The 21,276-nt window shown below is 39.4% G+C and overlaps 1 protein-coding gene across 5 annotated transcripts in view; it reads left to right on the top strand.

Moving 5' to 3' along the window:
* Positions 1-20,559, top strand: part of SP1173 — a 31,787-nt gene extending 11,228 nt beyond the window's left edge. For 2 of the 5 annotated variants that reach the window (XM_034969783.2, XM_069499071.1), the window contains exons 2-14: positions 2,725-2,841; positions 5,092-5,230; positions 6,058-6,205; positions 7,482-7,586; positions 9,201-9,335; positions 10,819-11,014; positions 12,372-12,564; positions 13,082-13,333; positions 16,378-16,542; positions 17,024-17,190; positions 17,343-17,510; positions 17,750-17,941; positions 20,117-20,559. In XM_034969783.2, coding sequence (XP_034825674.1) covers positions 2,781-2,841; positions 5,092-5,230; positions 6,058-6,205; positions 7,482-7,586; positions 9,201-9,335; positions 10,819-11,014; positions 12,372-12,564; positions 13,082-13,333; positions 16,378-16,542; positions 17,024-17,190; positions 17,343-17,510; positions 17,750-17,941; positions 20,117-20,208 — 2,013 coding nt within the window. In that variant the 5' untranslated portion in view covers positions 2,725-2,780 and the 3' untranslated portion in view covers positions 20,209-20,559. The remainder of the gene's footprint in view (positions 1-2,724; positions 2,842-5,091; positions 5,231-6,057; positions 6,206-7,481; positions 7,587-9,200; positions 9,336-10,818; positions 11,015-12,371; positions 12,565-13,081; positions 13,334-16,377; positions 16,543-17,023; positions 17,191-17,342; positions 17,511-17,749; positions 17,942-20,116) is intronic. The other 3 variants (XM_069499073.1, XM_069499074.1, XM_069499072.1) reach the window with 2 other exon arrangements.
* Positions 20,560-21,276: the final 717 nt, after the last annotated feature.

Here is a 21,276-nt window from a genome sequence, read left to right as displayed (position 1 = left end):
AATAATTTTATTGATTCATACTAGGAATAACATGTGGTACCGGGTATCTATCTACTATCTACCTACCTAGTTATTATCACACTGGTTGTATAGTATAGTAATACAGAACAATTCGGACATAACAGTTAGGTACTAATAATAGGTTATACCTTTATTTTTAAAAGGCGTTTATAATAGGTAGGTACCTACTTTGTATAAAAAACTAAATAAAAAGTTTGACCCAAATCATTCAACAGATTGTCGGGAAATCACATACCTAACTAACCTACCAATTTATTTTTGTTCTTCAGATCGAAATAACGGCGAACCGTGTAGCCAGCATCACAGAATATATTATAATCCAGCATGCAATCAGCAGCTGGCACTTTGTTTACACGATCGTAACCCACAGAGCCGCGACGATACCCTTTCAACTGCCGGACGGACGGCCAAATAACGCAGTCAATGATTTTATTGACTCGAATCTAAAGATATTTTAGTAGATAGGTAGGTAGGTAGGTATGTTCTGAAATGTCTGATGTTATAAGTAAGGAGGTAAATATAGGGATCTGAATTCTAAACGAAGTCAAGAATTGGCGTTAAAAAATCCAAATGATGATGGAGGTCATAGATATATTATATACCTAGATAGAGGTGGACTCTATGCACAGGTGCATTTTGAACTAAGAGTAACTTAGAAATACTTAATAGTTTATACCTAAGTACTTAAGTCTAGACATTTCTCAATTTCAACTCAAGAACCAAGGTACTTGATACAAATAAGGCCTACTCTCCCGAAAACCCGGTTAAATAAATGTAACATAAAAGATTCTTTACGCACATACATACTACCGCCCTATGGTACGAACTGCTCAGGCGCCCTGCGCCTATTCCCTGAGCTTGTTGCGACACCTTCTTTGTGGAAGTCGGGTTTTCCGCGGCGCACTATAAAATTTTCGTAATAACAAGGCAAGTTATTAGGTTTTATATTGACATTTTATATAAACTAATAAGTAGTTATAATACCTTAGCCATTATATTAGATAATTATTGCTTTCATTTGCATCATTTTGAATAATGGAACGAATTATGGAACTTTATATTTTATCTGGTACGGTACCGAATAAGGCCCTAGGCCTTAATTGTAACCCTAGGCCTTAATATAAATCCCGCATTTTAATACGCATTTTGATGTCTAGCTCTCAAAGTATTACGAATAACTAAATCTAAAAAGACTCCTAAACGTGCTACTTGGTCGGAAGAAAGCTTAGCAGCCTGCAGCGGCAGTTTAGTGCCTTGTATACAGCAGTGCAATTTAATAAGGCCTATAAATTTTTTATTTTTTTTGGTAAAAAAATCTGTTTTTTTTCACAGATTATGTGCTTTATTTATTTAATTACGAGTGACAATATTTTTTTAAATAGTTTATTCATATTATTGTTAATATGAGAGCTTAAGTCTGACAAGCCATCTGTGTTTATAAATGTTTATTTACTGTAATAAAAAGCTTAGTTATCAAAAGATAAAAGGTAAATAAAGGCTGTAAAATAGTATTTTTTTAAATAAATAGATTTTTAACAAGATTTTATGAGTTTAAAGTTTACAGGCCTTATTTGGTAGACGTAACTTATTATGGCCACTAGCTAAGGTTTTTGTATTGTTGATTTTGTCTTCATTTTATTAGATATTGCTAATGTTTTTCTCCGTTAATTTGATATTAATAAACATCTAATACTAATTTATTGAAGTTTTTTTGATACACTAGGTGTGTATCAAAAAAACTTCAATTTATTAGTCAATTTATTAATATATATTTATTTTGTAATCAACTATTTAAATAAGGTAGGCCCTTATTTGTATCAGTTACTTCATTAAAAGTTGACTTCAGCCGTAATCGTTCATGAACTATATGAACAATTACCTTGTACAAGCATTTTATAACGCCCTCGGGAGTCGGGTATGTCACAATGGCAATGAGATCACGACAATAGCTGATGTTCAGGTCACTTGATGGCACCTATTTTAAAACCAATGTGTATCCCCACCTTTTGCATCTACCAAAATTAAATTGTCGCACTTGCACGTGGGTGAATCATGAAGAATGTGATGCTATTTGATACAATATCAAAATTATAATTTCACTCTCTATCTATCTGTTCTCAATCGTAAGTCCAGTGTACTTGTATTAGACAAGTAGGTACGCTGGGCTTGCGATCGCCGACTGTTTTCGAATCAACAATTATCGCCATTTTGGCGCTGATAGCAGCAGTGATCGACCGAGCGATGTGAGCGTACTCGGAACTAAATCTTAGTGATGAGACCTATGAAAACAACACGAAAACCATATTATTTTGACACAACGTGTCCATTTTGATTCCAAGTTCGCTCGATGGGGGCGCTTTGAACCGGCACAAAAAATTACTGCCATTTGGTAGGTGCGGCAAACCTTTTCCAGCGTGGGTACTTCTATTATTATTATGTACTTATATTATTTAACATAGCCATTTTTGCAAAGACATTTACTGCAATGATTTGCTAAGAAGAGGAGTGCCTTAATTCTAAATTGGACATAATAATCATGACGTAATAAACCGCTTCTGGTATGCGGGCTGTACCGAGGACATTTGCTAGTTAGCGCATAAAAATAATAATACATACCTAAGTATACAGAGTCAACAGTCAACACGTTTATTTAAAACTCATCTAAATTCTCAGCAAGTCCTTGACCAATATTTTTCATTTCAGATGCAAGATGTTGAAACATCGGTCGTCTTAACGAAGGTGCTAGTGAAAGACTAAACATGACGCTCGTCAACAAGAACCTAATTACGCTGAAGTGCGTACTTTTCTGCTTCCTTTCAGGTAACTAACTAATAACAGTTTCCTCATCAGTGTATTGGGAGTTGGCTAATTGGAATTCTCATTTTGTTTTTCTACTCTGCAGTGTGAGGCCGTATTATCTAATAATACGAATTGATTTGAAATTACAGTTTATCTATATCAGTATCAATGTTGTATTCTAAATGCAAAAGTGTGTGTGTCTGTCTGCTAGCTTTTCACGGCCCATCTGTAAATATAACCAAAGGACCATGGGCATTTCTGTATGAACTCTGGCCTGATAACCAATAGAGGTCTAATGTATGCAAGTTTACTGTAACGCAATAGTTTATCTCCTGAAACCAACGGGTGTGTAGGTACAGTAAAGGACATAAAAAGTTATATTTTTGGTGATTTTTCTTGTGAAAATTCAATCAACAATGGAGAAGTTCATGCTGTGCTGCATTTTGGCCGCTCATCACTTGGGTAATTAACCTTAGAGTGAGACCTAAGCAGAATCTTTGCAGTGTGGATCGCGGAAAGACCGAGCTTGATTGCAAGCAATGCAACTTGCAATATTGTTCTTCTCAGGTACTTAATGGGCGTACGAACAAAAAAGATTCATGGAGTGAGTAATATAAGCGGTTTATAGCTGAACTACTTATAATTTCAATAAATACAAGTAAAAACTGCACGTTTTTATAGTACTTGCAGGGGTGATGTCTTTTTCTCCGGTACATTACAGCGTTCTGTAAAATTGAAGCGTGTGATATAAGCTTTCATTTCATGGGCAAGTGGTTTTTATTGGATATGCCAGTCAACTTGTCGCATTGTCCTTTTTACGCGTCCAGAGATATCTTGCAGTCCAGGGCAATAGACAATAGGCACATTTTTGTCCCGGTAAATTAAAGAGTTCCCACGTGATTTAAAAAAACCATGTGGACGATCTCAGATTAATTAAGTGGACGATATTATCTCGAGGGCATCATCTGTATGGTACATGAGATAACTTGCATCTCAGAGACGGATCTAACCTACTTTTTATCCCGGAAATTCAACAACAATTTTTATACCAAATTATATTATATGTAACCTTTTTACCTACCTTACTAAGTTGTTCCAAAAAGTTTAGTAAAAATTTAAGCTTTTTATAGTGAGAAGTGGTAAAGTTTTGTTCGGTAGAGAAGCAAGAAACCGTTGAACGTAAAAAAAAACTAAACAATTCGTTTAAAATATAAACGTTTCTCATTCAATGAACAAAAACAAGTTTTCGTTTAACATTCTCATACAACATCACAAGTAGGTGGGTATAGCTAAGTTGTTATTTTCTTGGGGTCACAATAAAAAGTGGTTCAATGGCGGACGTCGCGTCGTGTTGTCCCGCATCGCAAATGTTCCTATCGTGTATTGCAACTTTCCTTGTAAGGATTGTCGGTCTCCATATAGGTAACATATACCTACTTACGGAATGATTTAGGGACCGTTCACCTCAGGACCGCTACTGCATTGCACTCTGGAATTATGGCACCACTTATAATCGAAATCTTTGCACTATATAAAACATGTGAAACACAATTTTGAGATGTTTAACGCACGTTTTTGAAAATTATCGTTGGATTCCTCCTACTACCTAATTGAACGTTCTGTAGTATAGTATTAGGTACACTAGAAACACAATACAAGCTTTTTCCATCGGGCAACATCTCAATAAACATCCGACTTGTTTCAGTTAGTTTTAGTGAGTAGGTAAGTACTAAGAAAGAATTTTTGAAAATTCCCCCCTTTAAATTTTTCTATATCGATGCAGCTATAAAAAGGTTTCAATAGGAGATGGAAGTTTATACGGTAGTTCTTCCAAAACACTGATGGCAATTTTTGTACGGTAGCTCTTTCAAATCACAGATGGCTAATATATGGATTTTTCTAATTAAATGTAAAGGAAACTTAAGTGTTACTTGTAACTTTCGTGATGTTATCGATGCGAAGAACCTTCCGGTGTTATCTCGAACAACCTCTAGACCACACTTAAGCAAAATACATATATCTAATCCCTCCAAAACGCATCGCGAAGTTTTCACTCCTGACTAGTGCATCCTCATTTCTCAGGAGGATGTGTGTCTGACACCACTTTGCATCAAATAAGTCCTTGTGAAAATAAAATTTCTCCGAAATAAAAACAAATCTTGATGTTCCTTGTGTTATGTGTAAATGGACCTATGGATGGGCACGTGCTAGCTTCTATACAGCCTAGCCCCACTGCAGCCTGAATTAACAATTATTTTGTTTGTTCCTTAGGTATAGGATGCATATTCCCCTTCCTGCCTCTTCATATGCTCTCGGTTGGTTTGGACCGAGGGGAGGCTCGACTGATATCTGCAATTGCACCTGCTGTAGCCCTTCTAGGCCCAGCTATTCTTGGACCTCTTATTGACAAGTTAGTGTTGAGTATTATCATCGTCATCATCATGTCATCGCCGGACCACTACTGAGCAAGGAGCTCTCAGAATGAGAAGGGTTTACGCCATAATCGACCAGCCAGGCCAAGTGCGGATTGACAGAATTCATATACCTTTGAGAATATTATGAAGAACTCTTCGGCGTGTAGGTTTCTTCGCGATGTTTTTCTTCACCGTTCAAGCGAGGAGTGATATTTAATTGCTTAAAACGATTTTATTAGATATTAATTATTAACAGTACCTTAGGTCAAGTAAATGAGGCTTTATTGATGGCCGCAAAGGTAAATAAATAAACATGATTTGGTAAAACAACTAAAACTCAAAACTAGACGCTCAACGAAGCCATATGTCGTAACAGTGGCTTTTTACCTCGTCTATAAAATCTCGGATATGTGATGGGGAAATATCGTAATTACTTACGATATTCTTTATTGACCTATCCTCTGTTTCCTGTGTACCATCCTCATCAATTAGGTACTTATCGACTTCTGTTCTGTGGAGTGGCGATAAGTGTCCGTGTCACCGTGCCACATTTCCGCCATTTGCCACTCTTGTTTAAAACATACATACAGTCATCATCATGATGAACCCATCGCGCGCTCACTACACAGCACAGGTCTCCTCTCAGAGTGAGAAGGGTTTTGGCCATAGTATATCAGGCTAGCCATGTGCGGATTGGTAGACTTACCTTTGAGAACATGGCAGGCAGGTTTCCTTACGATGTTTTCCTTCACCGTTAAAACAAGTTATCAAAGCACCGTTAAACATACAATCCTATTATGTAATGTAAGCATTTTGTACACAGACTGTCAGTAGGCAGAGGGTCAACCGGAGGAGGTGCCGTCCCCAGCAGCTCAGGCAAGTTGCTGCGCGTCGTGATCGCGTGTTGCTTGATCCTCAGCGCCTTGTTCTACACACTCCTACTTGCAGTACCTTATACGGAACGCCATGAAGTAAGGACACTTGGACATGAGTTGCTTTTGATTTTTTAGGGTTCCGTACCTCAAAAGGAAAAGGGAACCCTTATAGGATCACTTCGTCGTCTGTCTGTCGTGTCTGTCACGAAAACCTATAGGGTCCATTGTCCTAATCTTGTACGATGGTACAGAATCCTTCGTGTGCGAGTCTGACTCGCACTTGTCAGGTTTTTTTATTTAAACTAGATGATGCCCGCGACTTCGTCCGCGTGGATTTGTGTTTGAAAATCCCGTGGGAACTCTTTGATTTTCCGGGATAAAAGTAGTCTATGTCCTTCCCCGGGATGCAAGCTATCTCTGTACCAAATTTCGTCAGAATCGGTTGAACGGTTGAGCCGTGAAAAGCTAGCAGACAGACAGACAGACACACTTTCGCATTTATAATATTAGTATGGATTAAGTAACTAGTTACAGCAACTATTACTTTCCCTACCCATGCTTTTAACATGATTGCATACGACCAGCGATATCATACGTATTACGTAAGTACCTACCTACGACTAGAAAATAGTACAAGGTTAAACAATTTTAATTCAATTAAGGGTGATAGCTGTAATTTTTGTTCACCAGTCAGTCTGTATACCTAGGTATTACATAGTTCAAGTAGAGTTCTGTGAAATATTAATTAAAAGTAGGTAGGTAGGTAAAGTCCGCGACAGGTTGAGATGGCAATCGGGGTATGCGGCGGGGGCCACCCCGAACTCCCGCACGTCACCCGCGCTCTCGCACACCGGGTTAGCGCGGGAGCACACAGCTCTGCAGTGCAGCACAGCTCTGCACTGCAGCACAGCAGGGTGTGCGGGGCGTTCCCTCCCCGATTGGCATCTCAACTTGTCGCGTACTATACCAACCTCTGTAAGCTTATGGTCTAAAGTAAGTAAAAAAGTATTGAATTATAAAATAAATAAATTAAATTAAATTATGTAAATGTTTTATTTAAACTATTTGTTTATTTTTTTACCTATAAATAGTAATAGGTTAGGTAAGTACTAAGTACCTATTATTTGCAGGTACTTAGGCACATGTGTAGGTTTGAAATAATCTAAGCCTGAAGGAATCACATAGGTATAGATAGGCCTACTGTACTTATAGGTAGGTTTAACTTTAATTTCCCTAACTTTACTACTAGGTAGAATTTAGAAAATTCCAATTATCTAAGTAGACTATAGAAATAATAGTAAGTAGTAGGTAGTTAGGTATATAAGTACTTGTGATAAAGTAATTAAATAGTAATGATATGTGATTTGTGTAGGCACGGCGGCCGCAGGTGTTGTTTATGTGCGACGCGGAGGGCGCTTACGTCATGCAAGAGGTGTGCACGGAGGGCATGCGCTGCAACAGATGGGAGGGCGAAAAGGTATGCTATTTACATTCCCACTAACGAAGTTCCAAGAATAACTATCTGGTTTTTTTTAATTTCCTGAAAAATCATGTCGGACTTCCCATGGGATTTTTATTTTTTAATAAACTAAAATCCAAGCGTAGGTACGAAGTCGAAAAGCAGTATATTTTTATTTTTGTTTGTGTGTATACGAATCGCTGGACGTGAGAGATATCTATTTGCTGTAAATATATATATCTGCCTAAAGGTAGGCTTACGCGGGCAATTGAATTCCCGCATTTTTTGGCAATTTACGTATGAAGCAATCTGGAGCAATTCTTTCGCATAACATTGCTGATTTTTTTTAGTATTGATGGGTATTGCCGCAAATTTCTTCATGTGGTCGTGACGTCATAATTGACTAAATTTCAATTAAATTATTATTACACATTCTTTAAGCAATCAATGTTGACCCAAGTGTTGCTCGGCAACACGTATGGATCAATCTGGAGCAATTATTCTGCATAACATTGCTGAAATTTCAGGTATTGCTGAGTATTGCAATAAATTGCTTCAAGTGTCATAGTTGACTAAATTGCATGGAATTAAGGAATTCCAATTGCCCGTGTAAGCGTACCTCAACATAAATGAAAATGAGACCATAAGATTCTATATAATTATTATGTAAGTACCTACTTACCTGTACGTAGTACGTACCCATTTACCTATACGTAGTACGTACCCATAACTTGTTCTAAACACGCGTGTGACAAAAGCTTCTACTTAGTCAAAATAAAAATTATGTTGTTTGTTGATCTTGATACCATTACTAACATACATAAATGTGCAACTACATATTATTATACTAAAATACTTATGACTGAAATTGATCAGTCTATAATTGGGTCATCATCGACCCGCCGAATTTGGGTGACGACTTTCCTTTTACAAGGTGAGGCTTTGTCTATAAGTAAAGACTTAAGTAGTAGGATATAGTTATAAAGACCTGCGATACTTCCATACTAATATTGTAAATGTGAACGTGTGTCTGTCTATCTACTAGCTTTTCACGGCCCAACTGTTTAACCAATTTGGTATAGAGTTATCCCGGGGAAGGACATAGGTTAGGATTATTATACCTCGGAAAAGAAAATAGTTTCCACAGGATTTTTAAAAACCTAAATCCACTCGGACGAAGTCGTGGGCATCTCCTAATTATCTATAATTTACTCTTATTAGGGTTCTGTACGTCAACGTAAAAAAGGAACCCTGATAAATGATCACTTCGTTGTCTGTCATGTCTGTCAAGAAAACCTATAGGGTACTTCCCGTTGATCTAGATTCTAGAATCATGAAACGCAGGTAGGTGGTTCATAAAGTAACTACAAGAAAAATAAAACATCAGAAAACTGTGAATTTGTGGTTACATAACAAAAAATGTGTTCACGAAAAAACTAAATCAGATATAGATGGCGCAGTCCGTCGTTAACTTGCAGTGTTCTACAATCTACATAAAAGTGTTGTATATCTTGTACGATGGTACGGAACCCTTCGTGTGCGAGTCCGACTCGCACTTGACTGGTTTTTTTCTACTTTAAGTCGCGGACATCAGCTAGTTGAATAATAAAGAAATATTAACTTTGGCTGTAGTCTGGCGTATTGGCGGTAAGCGCGTGCGAGTACGGATGCGCGGATGACAACATGACGTGGGTGACCCGGCCTTTCACCACCACCTCCACCACGACCACGCTCAGCCCCATGTACAACAGCGTCGCGAACGCCACTGTAAGTACCTACATTAAAGTACCTAGGTACCTTCGACGTTTCTATTACTACGTAAAATCCTTCTTCCGGTGTCAATGTTTCCTAGCTACTACGTATTATGGAAATATAAATATTTTTTATTCAAATAAATTTTCACAAGAGTCTCTTAATCGTACACTGAATCTAACATTGGTTCAGAAAGCCTTTCCTACCGAGAAGGACCAGCACGCAGCAGCAGGACTCGGCCGTTGCTCTTTTAAAATATTCATTTTATCATATTATTATGATATGTACCTATAAGTAATTGGGCATTGCGTTTCAGGCTCAGTCAATTTATTATTTTAAAAAAACCGAGTAGCTAAGCTCGTGTTTAAACTCATACCTAATCAATAACCTCAACTCCTCATACCATTTCCTCGTCAATCTACCTTAACTCATATCCATAACATAAGTACTTAATATTATAATTAATGTGAAAGTGTGTCTGTCTGTCTGCTAGCCTTTCACGGCCCATCCGTTCATCTGATTTTGACGAAATTTGGTACCTACAGAGATAGATATTTATCTCGGAAAATCAAATAGTTCCCACTGGATTTTTAAAAAGCTAAATCCACGCGCACGAAGTCACGGGCATCAGCTAGTTCGTGTATAAAGCGATCAGACTGTACCTATGCAGAGATCATTTCAGCTAAATTATTTGATGATTAAGTATAAGAATATGGGGTGAAACTAACGTTCATAAATTAATTCAATAGAAAAATTAGTCATAATATATCGGCTTAGTAATATCACGAGATTTAATTTTATTTCAAGTTCATGATTGAGTCATGCATGCATCACATCACAATCTAATAGGTAGGTGACTATAAAGAATTACATCATCATCCTCATGACCATTGCCGACCCACTACTGAACACAGGTCTCCTCTCAGAATGAGAAGGGCTTAGGCCAAATTCTGCCACGCTGCTGGCCAAATGCGGATAGGCAGACTTCACACGCCCTTGAGAACATGGCGAACTCTCAGGCATACAGATTTCCTCACGATGTTTTTCCTTCACCGTTAAAGCAATTGATATTTAATTGCTTAAAGCGCACATAACAGAAATCCAATGGGTTTGCCAAAATGTTCTAAACAAATGACTCCTACCTTCCTTTCTATACCAGAAAATAGTTAACTATGTTAACTAGGTACCTAAATAAATGTCATGTCATTTCAAAATGGCAACAAACTACAAAGTAGGTAAGCTGTAGTACCTGATACCTCATAGGAGAGTCATTACTCATTTTATTTTATTTTTTAAATTCTTTATTATCAATAAACATTTTACAAAACATATATAACGTTATATTATAATGTTAAACTTAAATTATTAATACTTACAGGCTAAGTCGCGCCTCTTAAAGTTTATAAAGGAATATTATCATTCATTACTCATTAAATTTCTTGAAGTAACACCATTAAATAATAGATAATAATTTAACCAAAAAATATTCTGAAACCAGTCTCCAGCACCAGTCACAGACGAGGCCGAAGAAGAAGATGACTTTGAGTTCAACCCACCTCACTTGTGCTACAACGGGCAGTGCTTGGTGTACATGCAGCACATGAACAGGCTCCGAGTGCCGCTCGCGCTGATAGCGCCCGAGCCTCCTCAGGATAACTCCACTGCTGAGAACAACTGGTGCAACTATCGTACAGGTGAGTTCGTTATATTACTGCGTTGTTTTAAATTGCGCTGCAATTACGAATCCCGCACAAAAGCGGGTATGTGGGACTTGCTGGCTCTGCCAAGATACCCACTAAAACCTAGCGGCACAGTTTGGGTCATGAATGAGGTATCTCAGGATCCCCGCTATCAGATGTGACTTAGACGTCCTGACGTGGAACCGGCATAGTTTTGGGCCTGTCTTCTATGGCAGGCCCAAATGCCCTTCTTTTCCCCGTATAATACTGGAGTGGATGAGCGTCAGCGTCCAGCTCTCGTTCCCGTTTTGCGGCCTCCTTCTTCAACGTCTTATGCCAATTTACTTTGAGTACCTGCGGGGTGATACCTGCTGACTCAGTTAACACTGAATGAGAGCCCACCGAGCTCAATTGACATTGGTTGGTTCTACATTGCTGCTTCAGTAAATGATATCAAAATATTTTTTTGCTCGGTTATCATTCAGTGTTAAACACTGAGTTAGCGAATCAGTAGGCTGGCCAGGAAAAGTGGTTTGTGGTGCTCAACATCATCGTCGATCAGAGATTCTCAGTCAGTGCCCCCTGCTCTGCCGGTTACCAGTTACCAGAGTCGGGAATGTTATGATTGATTGATTGAGGTATCTACCTAGTTTTCCTCCCTATTAAGATTTTTAACCATCCTCAGGCCTCAGCAAGTAGCCGAATTGGATTAGTTCCATTCTTAACAACCTTTATTGAATTTTACCAGAGCAGTTAGGGGTAGGTAAGTATATATTTATGTACCGACCAATCACCTGTTATTAAACACTAGTATCTACATGATCGCTGCTCGAAAATGGAGAGCTTATAAGATGCAATTGAGACATTATAGGTATGATTATGCGATGTTCCAAGAAACGAATCATCGTGTAACAAACATAGACATATAAATACCTACTCGTAGTAAAGGGATAAAAATTAAAAGTGTGGCTAATTCCATTGTACACAATCTCTAAACTAAACTAAAATGGCATGTCTAAATCTAATGCTATCCCTTTCATAATGTTGCTTGGGGAAAAGGATGGCACTAAATTTAGACCTGTTAATTTAGTTTAGTTTAGAGATTGTGTACAAGAGAATCGGCCCCAAATATTTATTTTACGTTAGCCAATTTTTGATATGTCATGAGTCATGACTCTTCTACGGATTCGGGAAGCGCATTCTACTAGGAAGAGCTGGTAAGAAAATCAGCATTTATAATTACTCTTTTTAAAAGGCAAATAAGTATATACCTTGCATTAAAATAACAAATTGTGGGAAGCTAATTACAAAGGTGCTTCCATATTTTGTCATTCTCGTCGCCCATTATTTACATTAATCGTAACCATTGCAGGTGGACCATCCAAATGTCTAGTACCGTCTGATCGCTTGAAGGACATAGTGCACAATGGAGAGACATGTCACCCCGCGGTGCGCTGCCAAGTGCTCGATCCGTATGACGAGCCCGACGGCGTCCTAGCAGATGCCGAGTGCCGCCAAATCATTGGCGATCCTACTTACACCTTCTGGACTTACTTCATTATTAGGTAGATTTTTTATATAGGTAGGTACTAGGTACCTACATAAATTTTAAATAAAAATAAAAATAAAAATTCACCGCGATTAATAGCCTCATCTGGTGACAGAAGGGCTGGCTCATTTTTTGCGCAACGGATCAGCCTGGCTGTCCAGCGCGGAAATTCAGCCAGTATTCTTGGCACCATTCCAAGCGGGCATGATTTATATAATAATTAGACAAGGCTAGCTTTAAGTTTTATTGTAATATTTTCATTTAAAAAAAATTATATTTACATGTAGAAAAAAATTTATTTCTTTTGTGCACACTATTTTATATATTAACCCAAAAATTGGATGAGTAGATATAGGTATCTATTCGATTTCTGGGTTTTTATTTGGACGTAAAGTTTGAACTTTGAGTCCGCAGAAACTCCTATAGTCTTAAGAGTTAGTAATTTTGAAAAATAATGGGAAGGGGTGACGACTCTCAGCAATGAGAAATACGATGCAGAGAGAGACATTATATTATTCCTTTTTGTACACTAGGATACTAGCAGACATTTGGCCGACAGCGGCGCTGGCCTTGCTGGGCGCCGCCTGTGTCATAGCCACCAGGGAGACGTCGCTGGGGCGCGGGGACGTGGGGCGGCAGCTGGCGTGCGGCACGCTGGGGCTGGCGGTGTTCCCGCCGCTGGCGGGGCTGGCGGCCACGCAAATGCCCGACACGCCCTACTTAGTGCCCTTCGCGATGCACGGTGTCTTCATGCTGATAGGAGCCCTCATACTACTGCTTGACACGTAAGTACAATTATTGATAGTAGGTGCTTTTTGTGCATTTTTTAGGGGTCCGTACCCAAGAAGGCTAGGCAGGTTTACGCATTGTTTAAAACAAGTGTTTTAAACACTGACTACAGGCAAGAAGGGATGTTTCAAAGTAAAGGACAAAATCCGAAAAATCATTAATTTGTTGGTTTATCACATAAAAATAGTATACTTGACAAACTTACATTTGCAGTTGAAGATAAGCAACAAATTACACGTAAAGAACCCAACAGGAAATATTTTACATTGACCTTTCGAAAGAGATTTTTCATTAATTTTTAATATGCTTCATAAACATAATAAATTGAAGTATTTTATTAAATTAATGAACAAAAAATATGATAATTTTAGTAGAGATTTATGATACTTATAATGATCCACAATTTTATCAAATCTAATTAGCAATGATTGGGTAAGATGAAAATATTTTGACGCTTCATTTAAATGGTGCTTCATCAATTAACTAAACCTACCTTGTTCGAGCTTTTAATACAGCTACCTTTACCTAAGTATACCTATAGTCCGTGACAGGTCGAGATGGCAATCGGGAGGGAACGCCCCGCATACCCGCACAGCCCCCGCGCTAACCCGATGCGAGCGAGCGCGCAAGACGTGCGGGTGTGCGGGGCGTCTCCCGCCTCATACCTACCACGATTGCCATCTCGATAAAAAAGATTATTAAGATTAAAGAAAAAATATTAAAATACGTGTTTCTGCGCGTTTGCTACATTACTACATGTACAATTTCAAAGTTCGCAACATGAAAACCCATGTAGATAATGTATAGAATGTTGCTTGCGATAACAATAAACTAACCCCGCTCTACAATGCACTGCAGGCTCGACTCACAAAATGCACTGCATAAAAATGTCGACGTATAAAGGACGTTGTTGCTTTTGTTTTTACGTACCTAGGTAATTTTGTATACTGAAACTTTGTAAAATACTTATAAGTAGGTATGTAGGTTTTTTGAATTTTTTTATGAATTTTGAAGCATAGGTAGGATAGGCAGGTATTAATTAGTATAGAAGTTACAACACAAATTCTGAATCCAGCTCAACCTATGGACTATGGACTGGGCATATCTATTAATTAACACCGACCTTGTCGTACCTACCTATGGTTTTATTTAACTTAACACGTTTTTTTTTACTCGTTTTCGTGTCAGTCTGTTTGTTAGTTTGTTTTTGCAATCAATTTTAAACTAACTTCCAAACAAGCTGGAGACTTGAAATTTGAAACATAGCTCGGAACAATGACAATGCAAGAATACATAACTTACTTTCTTGTCTGCGTTAAGCTTTAAATAAATACTGCTTGATCGTTCTGAAATCTGAAGAAATAGGCCCTCACTATTGTTAGGCTGGGTCCACATTATAGGTATCATGGCTGCAGATTGTAAATATCCACAGACTTAGCCCCAGCTGATACCGCATTACATCGGCGTATCTCGTCATAATACTTTCCGCCCCATGTAACTATCGATTAAATTATTACCTATAGTCATCAATAATTCACTGGACTAATCTGACGTTTAGAGTGTTGACAGTTTCTGATGAAAAATAAATAGTGTTACGGAACCCTAAAAATCAACCATGCGAGGTAGCCAAAACGAATTTTATTGTATTTCAATGGTCTTGGGCACGGTAATAATATAACGAATAATGGTTTGTGCAACCTAAAGTAGGCTTTTAGTTTATGTTAACCTCACTTTGAGCAACTGGCCTTAGTCAGGACACTTGAGGCAATTTTACCCAGTTATTCTAATAAAAAAGTTGACTTCAAACTTCTTGATCGTTATGAAGTCGTAGGTAACTGTCGCATGTTTGCGCCGGTACAATAAGCATAACACAATTTTTACCCCGCTCCGGAATGAATAATTACGCGGGTATTGCTCCGCTTCCGGGCCCCGCGTCTTCTCGCTGATTATATGCTAATCTAATGCGACACTACTTCAGTAGGCTTATAAGATTTTATATCTCACCAACAACGTTGGTAGAGCGCCGAAAAACTAGCGTCAAAGTGAAATAGATGTTAACTGCATTATTAATATAATCCTCAAGTTCGTCCATACATCTACTTCGAAACGGAATCCTTGCGTTCAAATCAGTGGTACCGAATTTTTGAGTTTGAATCCTACTTTCCAGAGTGAAATGGATCTAGTCTATAACTTAAGGTCCATTTCACTCTGTCGTTATAGTTTAGGCGCTTGAATTCGATCAACGTTGGTGAGATGTGAAATCTATACTAAGCAGTTCTAAGCCTACAGAGCAAGATCTAGAAGTTTAATGTCACCTCACTCCTGTACCTGTGTAATCGCTTGATGCGATTGGCTGGCGAATGGCGGGTGCACGCGATTGGTTGATCAGTCGGAGCGGGTGCACACCATTAGTTGATAAGTCGATCCTAGCTTCCTGGATTCGCCAACCTTCGCCGCAACCCCCTTAAAGTTCAAGTTGTTTGCCGGGCACTTTACAGTATGGATTAAATAACTATACAGTACGCAGCAGAAAATAATGTACATAGACCTTTAGAATGAGATTTAGACTTTGCAGAGCGTTGTCTCTGTCACTCATAACTATGTGACGTTTTGTCGGTCTCAACGACAGAGACAATGCTCTACAAAACCGCTATCTCTTTCGAAAGGTCGATGTTAGTTATATTTTCTGCCGCGTAGTGTAGATGTTCTAACTTCTATTTCACGACTAGCTGATGCCCGCGACTTCGTCCGCGTGGAATTAGGTTTTTTTTAAAATCCCGTGCAAACTCTTTGATTTTCCGGGATAAAAAGTTGCGACGTGATTGAAGGACAAACCAACAAACAAACACACTTTCGCATTTGTAATAAGGGTACTGATGACCGCTCAGCCTTTGTTCTAGTAGTGAGTGACGCCTTTGTGTGCGCAACGTAAAGCACAAACGTAGACAATGAATAGGTACGTGTGCACTCACACAAGCATAGCCAAACAGTCTTCGTTAAATACTTAGAACTTGTTGTAATTTGATCGGTTCGCAATCAGCCACATGCCGCTGTCCACGCCCGAGTGGTGGTGGCACACGGCGTCGGGCGTGCTGGCCATGCCCATGAGCGCGGTGCGGCGCTACGGCGCGGAGACCGCGGCCGTGTTCGCGGTGGTCGCGCTGCTGGGCACGCTGTGGAGCGGCATCGACGCCTATCTTCCATGGTAACTGTTTTTTTTTTTTTTCATGTAGGTTTTTTTTTTTGCACACACAAACATAATATGTATTCAGAAAACAATATAAGTTACAGAAGAAACTATACAAGTGAGTCGAAAGGCTGATGCTTCTTGCTAATTGAATTTTACTGCATAACTGTGGTGTATGTAGTACGCGACAGGTTGAGATAGAAATCGGGGAGGTAAAGCCCCACACACCCGCACAGCCCCTGCGCTAACCCAGTGTGGGTGTGCGGGGTGTCCCCCCGCTTCACGGGGACACTTTGAGTTGCAATAAAGAAATGAATCGAAACGAAGCGACGCTAATCATTCTGTCTCACTCACGCACTATAAACAGGTATACAGATTACAAGTATATTAATGTGTAAGTGAGAGGGACAGATTATGCCGCCATTTTAGATTAGTTTATTCGCACGAGTCACAGCTTCGTATGGCACGTATTCCTCCACTAAAGCAAGTGAACATGCAGGACGGTGCAGCAGCTGAACGGCACGGCGCTGGAGGTGGGGCTGACGCTGACGGCGGGCGCTCTGCCCGCGGTGCCCGCGCTGTGGTGGGCCGAGGCGCTCGTGGACTACATCGGTCACTCCAACGTCTTCATCACCGCCTTCACCTTCTACTGCCTGCGCTACACCGGTGAGTAGAATAGCTCCATACCACAATGGCTATTACTTCAGGAGCCGTCTCATTTAAACTGTAGGCCCATAATAGCCAATTAGTACAGCACCTTACTGTCTACTATGCCATTCATGCCGTAAAATGGTAACGAGTAAACTTTCGCACTGCAGGTTTAGCGTACAGCGAGTCCTACTCATGGGTGGTGGTGTGCGAGCTACTGGAGGTGTTCACGCTGAGCCTGGTGTGGGTGACGGCCGTGCTGTACTTCCGCCACCTCGTGCCCCGCAAGTACACCACAACCGGACAGGCCGCGCCGGTCATTGCGCACTTCTGTATCGGTGAGTCAGCCCACAGATCTAGCGTACACCAAATGCGGATTGGCGGACGTCAATTGTCTTGGAGATCATTTTGGGGAACTTTCAGGCATGCAGGTTTCCTCTTGATGTTTTTCTTCACCGGCAAATATTAATATACGCACATAACTCCAATAAGTTACATACCCGAACCCACCGAATAGGAATAGGCTATGCCGGAACAAATAGCCACAGGAAAAAATACCCAAATTGAGTGTGTGCAGGTCGGTGTATCGGCGCCATCATCAGCGGGCTGGTGTCGCTGGAGCAGCCGCTGGCTTCGCAGCGCGACGCGTACCGCGCGCTGGGCGTGGCGGCGCTGCTGGCGGCCGCGATCTACCTGGCGCTCTACCACCTGCTGCTGGCGCCGCGCTGCGCCGCGCCCGCCGTCGCGCCGCCCAGCCATCTGCTGCAGGGTAACGCGCACTTCTACCGTTTAACACCCCCTTAACTCGGTCAGAAAAGAAATTAATCCGAAACGAAGCGGCGCTAAACAATCCCTCTCATTCACACACTATACACAGGTATAGTGTGTAAATGAGACGTAACAAATTAATTCCGCTCATTTCGATTCGTTTCTTGATTGGCACAAGTTATTAATATATTATACGAGTTTATATATTTGTATTACCTCTTAGACCGCATTTCCCCACTACTTCTTAAATCATCGCTGCAAGGTTTTCTGATGCACATGATGCCCTAGATTTGATAGTTGATACTATTTATGCGATAACCAATATTCCATTATTGTCTTTTCTTTCACACTTGAAACTACCGCTACAAAAGGCGTTGTAAGGAGACTATATCTATTTTCTTAGATAACATGGTTCGAATCGAAGTATGAAATCTTATATTGGCATAACGAATCTTATATGGTGGTTTCTATTTGATTGATTGGCATTTGTTTTTAATCATTTCAAAATTTCCATAATTATATTTTGTATGTAAAGCAAGCACAGTGGATGGACAACTTTATGGTAAAGGTATTATGTATAATGACTCAGAAGCACAGTAGACAAATGCACCTGTGAAATATTAGCATGTGCACTACTTTAACGTGGGTGGTTTGAAAATTTCGCGGCAAAGTTAAAAGAAAATAGGTGCAAGAATATTTTTATAATCCCCATTTAGCTCTATGCATGTCTTCAAACTGCTTCCCCAATACTTCTATACCAATTTTAATCTGAGATTTCTCCAGGTCTTCATAATTCTGAATTATGAACACAACAGAAATGAACAACAAATGAATAGTCTGATATCACACCACACCACATGATATTTTCATGACCTCCCGCCTTGTTAGTGAGAGGTCTCGGGTTTGATTCCCGGCAGGGGTTTGGAATTTTATAATTTCTAAATGTCTGGGAGGCTTCGGCCGTGGCTAGTTACCACCCTACTGGCAAAGCCGTGCCGCCAAGCGATTTAGCGTTCCGGTACGATGCCGTTTAGAAACCAAAGGTATGGGTTCAATAATAAAAAAAAACTGCCATGCCCTTCCAGGTTAGCCAGCATCCATCTTAGATTGCATCATCACTTACCACCAGGTGAGATTGCAGTCAAGGGCTAACTTGTATCAGAACAAAAAAAACAATAATAATTGTGTCGGCAATCTCGTTGATAGTAAATCTACGATCTTCCAATACGAGATAGCAGACTTTGCCGATGTTTTCTTCAGTCGTAGAAGTCTTAGACCAGAATGAGGATCGTCTTCGATGCTTTCTCGTCCACGTTTAAATTCTGCAAACCATTTCTTACAGTGGTACTACGAGCCAGATTCTCCTAATAGGGGTTTTAATGTTATCACTTATCATGGATTTCCTTAGGTGTTAATCTTTTTAAAAGTATTTGATGACCGCGTTTTCTTCATTTTTCAAAAACGCAGCACTTCGTCTGATTTCTTTAGCCCTAACTTAAAAATCACAAATTCTACAGCAACACACAAACACACAACTGATTGAGGGTAGTATCTTTATTTTAAAATGTAGTAACTATAGGAACTACTTATGTGAAGCCGCGAACTTTTCAATCCACCTATAAGTACCTATATCTGTGTACAATATTTTCTGCCGCGTATATACACATACGCGGCAGAAAATATTGTACATCGACCTTTAGAAAGAGATAGCGGTGTCGCAGAACGTTCTTTGTCGATGAAACGAGAAAACGTCACACGAGTGACAGACACCATGCTCTACAAAGCCGAAATCTCATTCTAAAGGTCGACGTACAATATTTCTTGCTGGCTACTGTAGCAGTGACGGGCAGGTATATAGTCAGGCATAGAGGCGTAAAAGCACTGCTTACCCTAGTTTTAATAATTCGACACCGTTTCATATTGACCTGGCTAGTTAGTAAATAGGTGGCTACTTACCATACCGTCTTCAAATTCTATGCACGCCTCTATCATTATCAACCCATAGCCGACTCACTACAGAGCACGGGTCTTCTCTCAAAATGAGAAAGGTTTTGGCCACAGTCCACTACGCTGGCCAAGTGCGGATTGGCAGACTGCACGCCTCTATACATCAAAGTAATATTTAACTTTTTATTGTTACTGTTTTCCAGTTTTAATATTGTATGCAATGTTTCAGGATTGAACAGAAACGGGGGATCGAACGGCAACTACTCACCGATGCGAGTCTATCACGAGGAGTGGTCAAGAAAAGGACATTTCCGTTATTAAGTCAAAAATGTATTGTAAGCTTGTTGTTTTTTACTATTTTTTTCGATATTAAATAAGTTTCATAACTACGCAATAATTGTGATATAAGTAACTATTTCTTGATTAATTATTAATCTGATCCAATCAGTTTTATTTATTAGCTTTTACATTTTAACGCCTTAACTGCATTTCATTAATATAAGAACAATTTGACGTTGTTACTTGAAAATAGTCCAAACCCACACAGAGTTAGTTTCTAGATATTAAACTTTAAAGTTCAGAGATAGATATTTGGTCTGAATATCAACTCCTCGTGGGTTTGGATCCTTTTCACGTAACAATATGTTTGTAATTAAATAAATTTTACTCTTATTACGTGTTTTATTGTTTTTAAATCTGGTAAATAAAATCAATATAAATAAAACACAGGATTTATAAGACATAGTCATCATTTTCCACAGATCTTATAAAAACCGGCAAAATGCGAGCTAGACTCGCGCACCGAGGGTTCCGTACTCGAGTATTTTTTCGACATTTTGTACGATAAATCAAAAACTATTATGCGTAAAAATAAATTAAAATCTGTTTTATAATGTAGGTACAAGTAAAGCCCTTTCATACGATAACCCAGAAGTATCCGCATTCATTTAGGTTTTCAAGTCCCGTACGAATTCTTTGATTTTACGGGATAAAAAGTCTATGCATGTTTCCGGTATGCAAGCTTTCTCTGTATAAGTACCTGGTTAAAAAGATAGACCGTGGAAAGGTAACAGCTAGGTAGATAGACAGACGCGCCTCATTTATAATATTAATAGGTAGTACCTAGTACCTACAGATTTTGTCGTAAATATATCAAAAAGGCCATCCTCCGCCCGCTGGACCGGTGACCTGAAGAAGGTGGTAGGAGAAAGGTGGATTAGGAAGGCAAAGGACCGTTTCAGGCAGCGCGTTCTTGAGTAGGTACATAAACTACGTCCAGCAGTAGACTCATACAGGCTGATGCTTAAATTGGAATGTGAAGATATAAAAAAATATCATCATCATCATCATGATCAACCTATCGCCGGCTCACTACGAAGCATGGGTCTA

Source organism: Maniola hyperantus, chromosome 6 (assembly GCF_902806685.2).
Source record: "Maniola hyperantus chromosome 6, iAphHyp1.2, whole genome shotgun sequence".
Lineage (NCBI taxonomy): Eukaryota > Metazoa > Arthropoda > Insecta > Lepidoptera > Nymphalidae > Maniola > Maniola hyperantus.
Note: the sequence above shows the minus strand (reverse complement) of the source record. Positions and strands in the feature narration are given on the sequence as shown.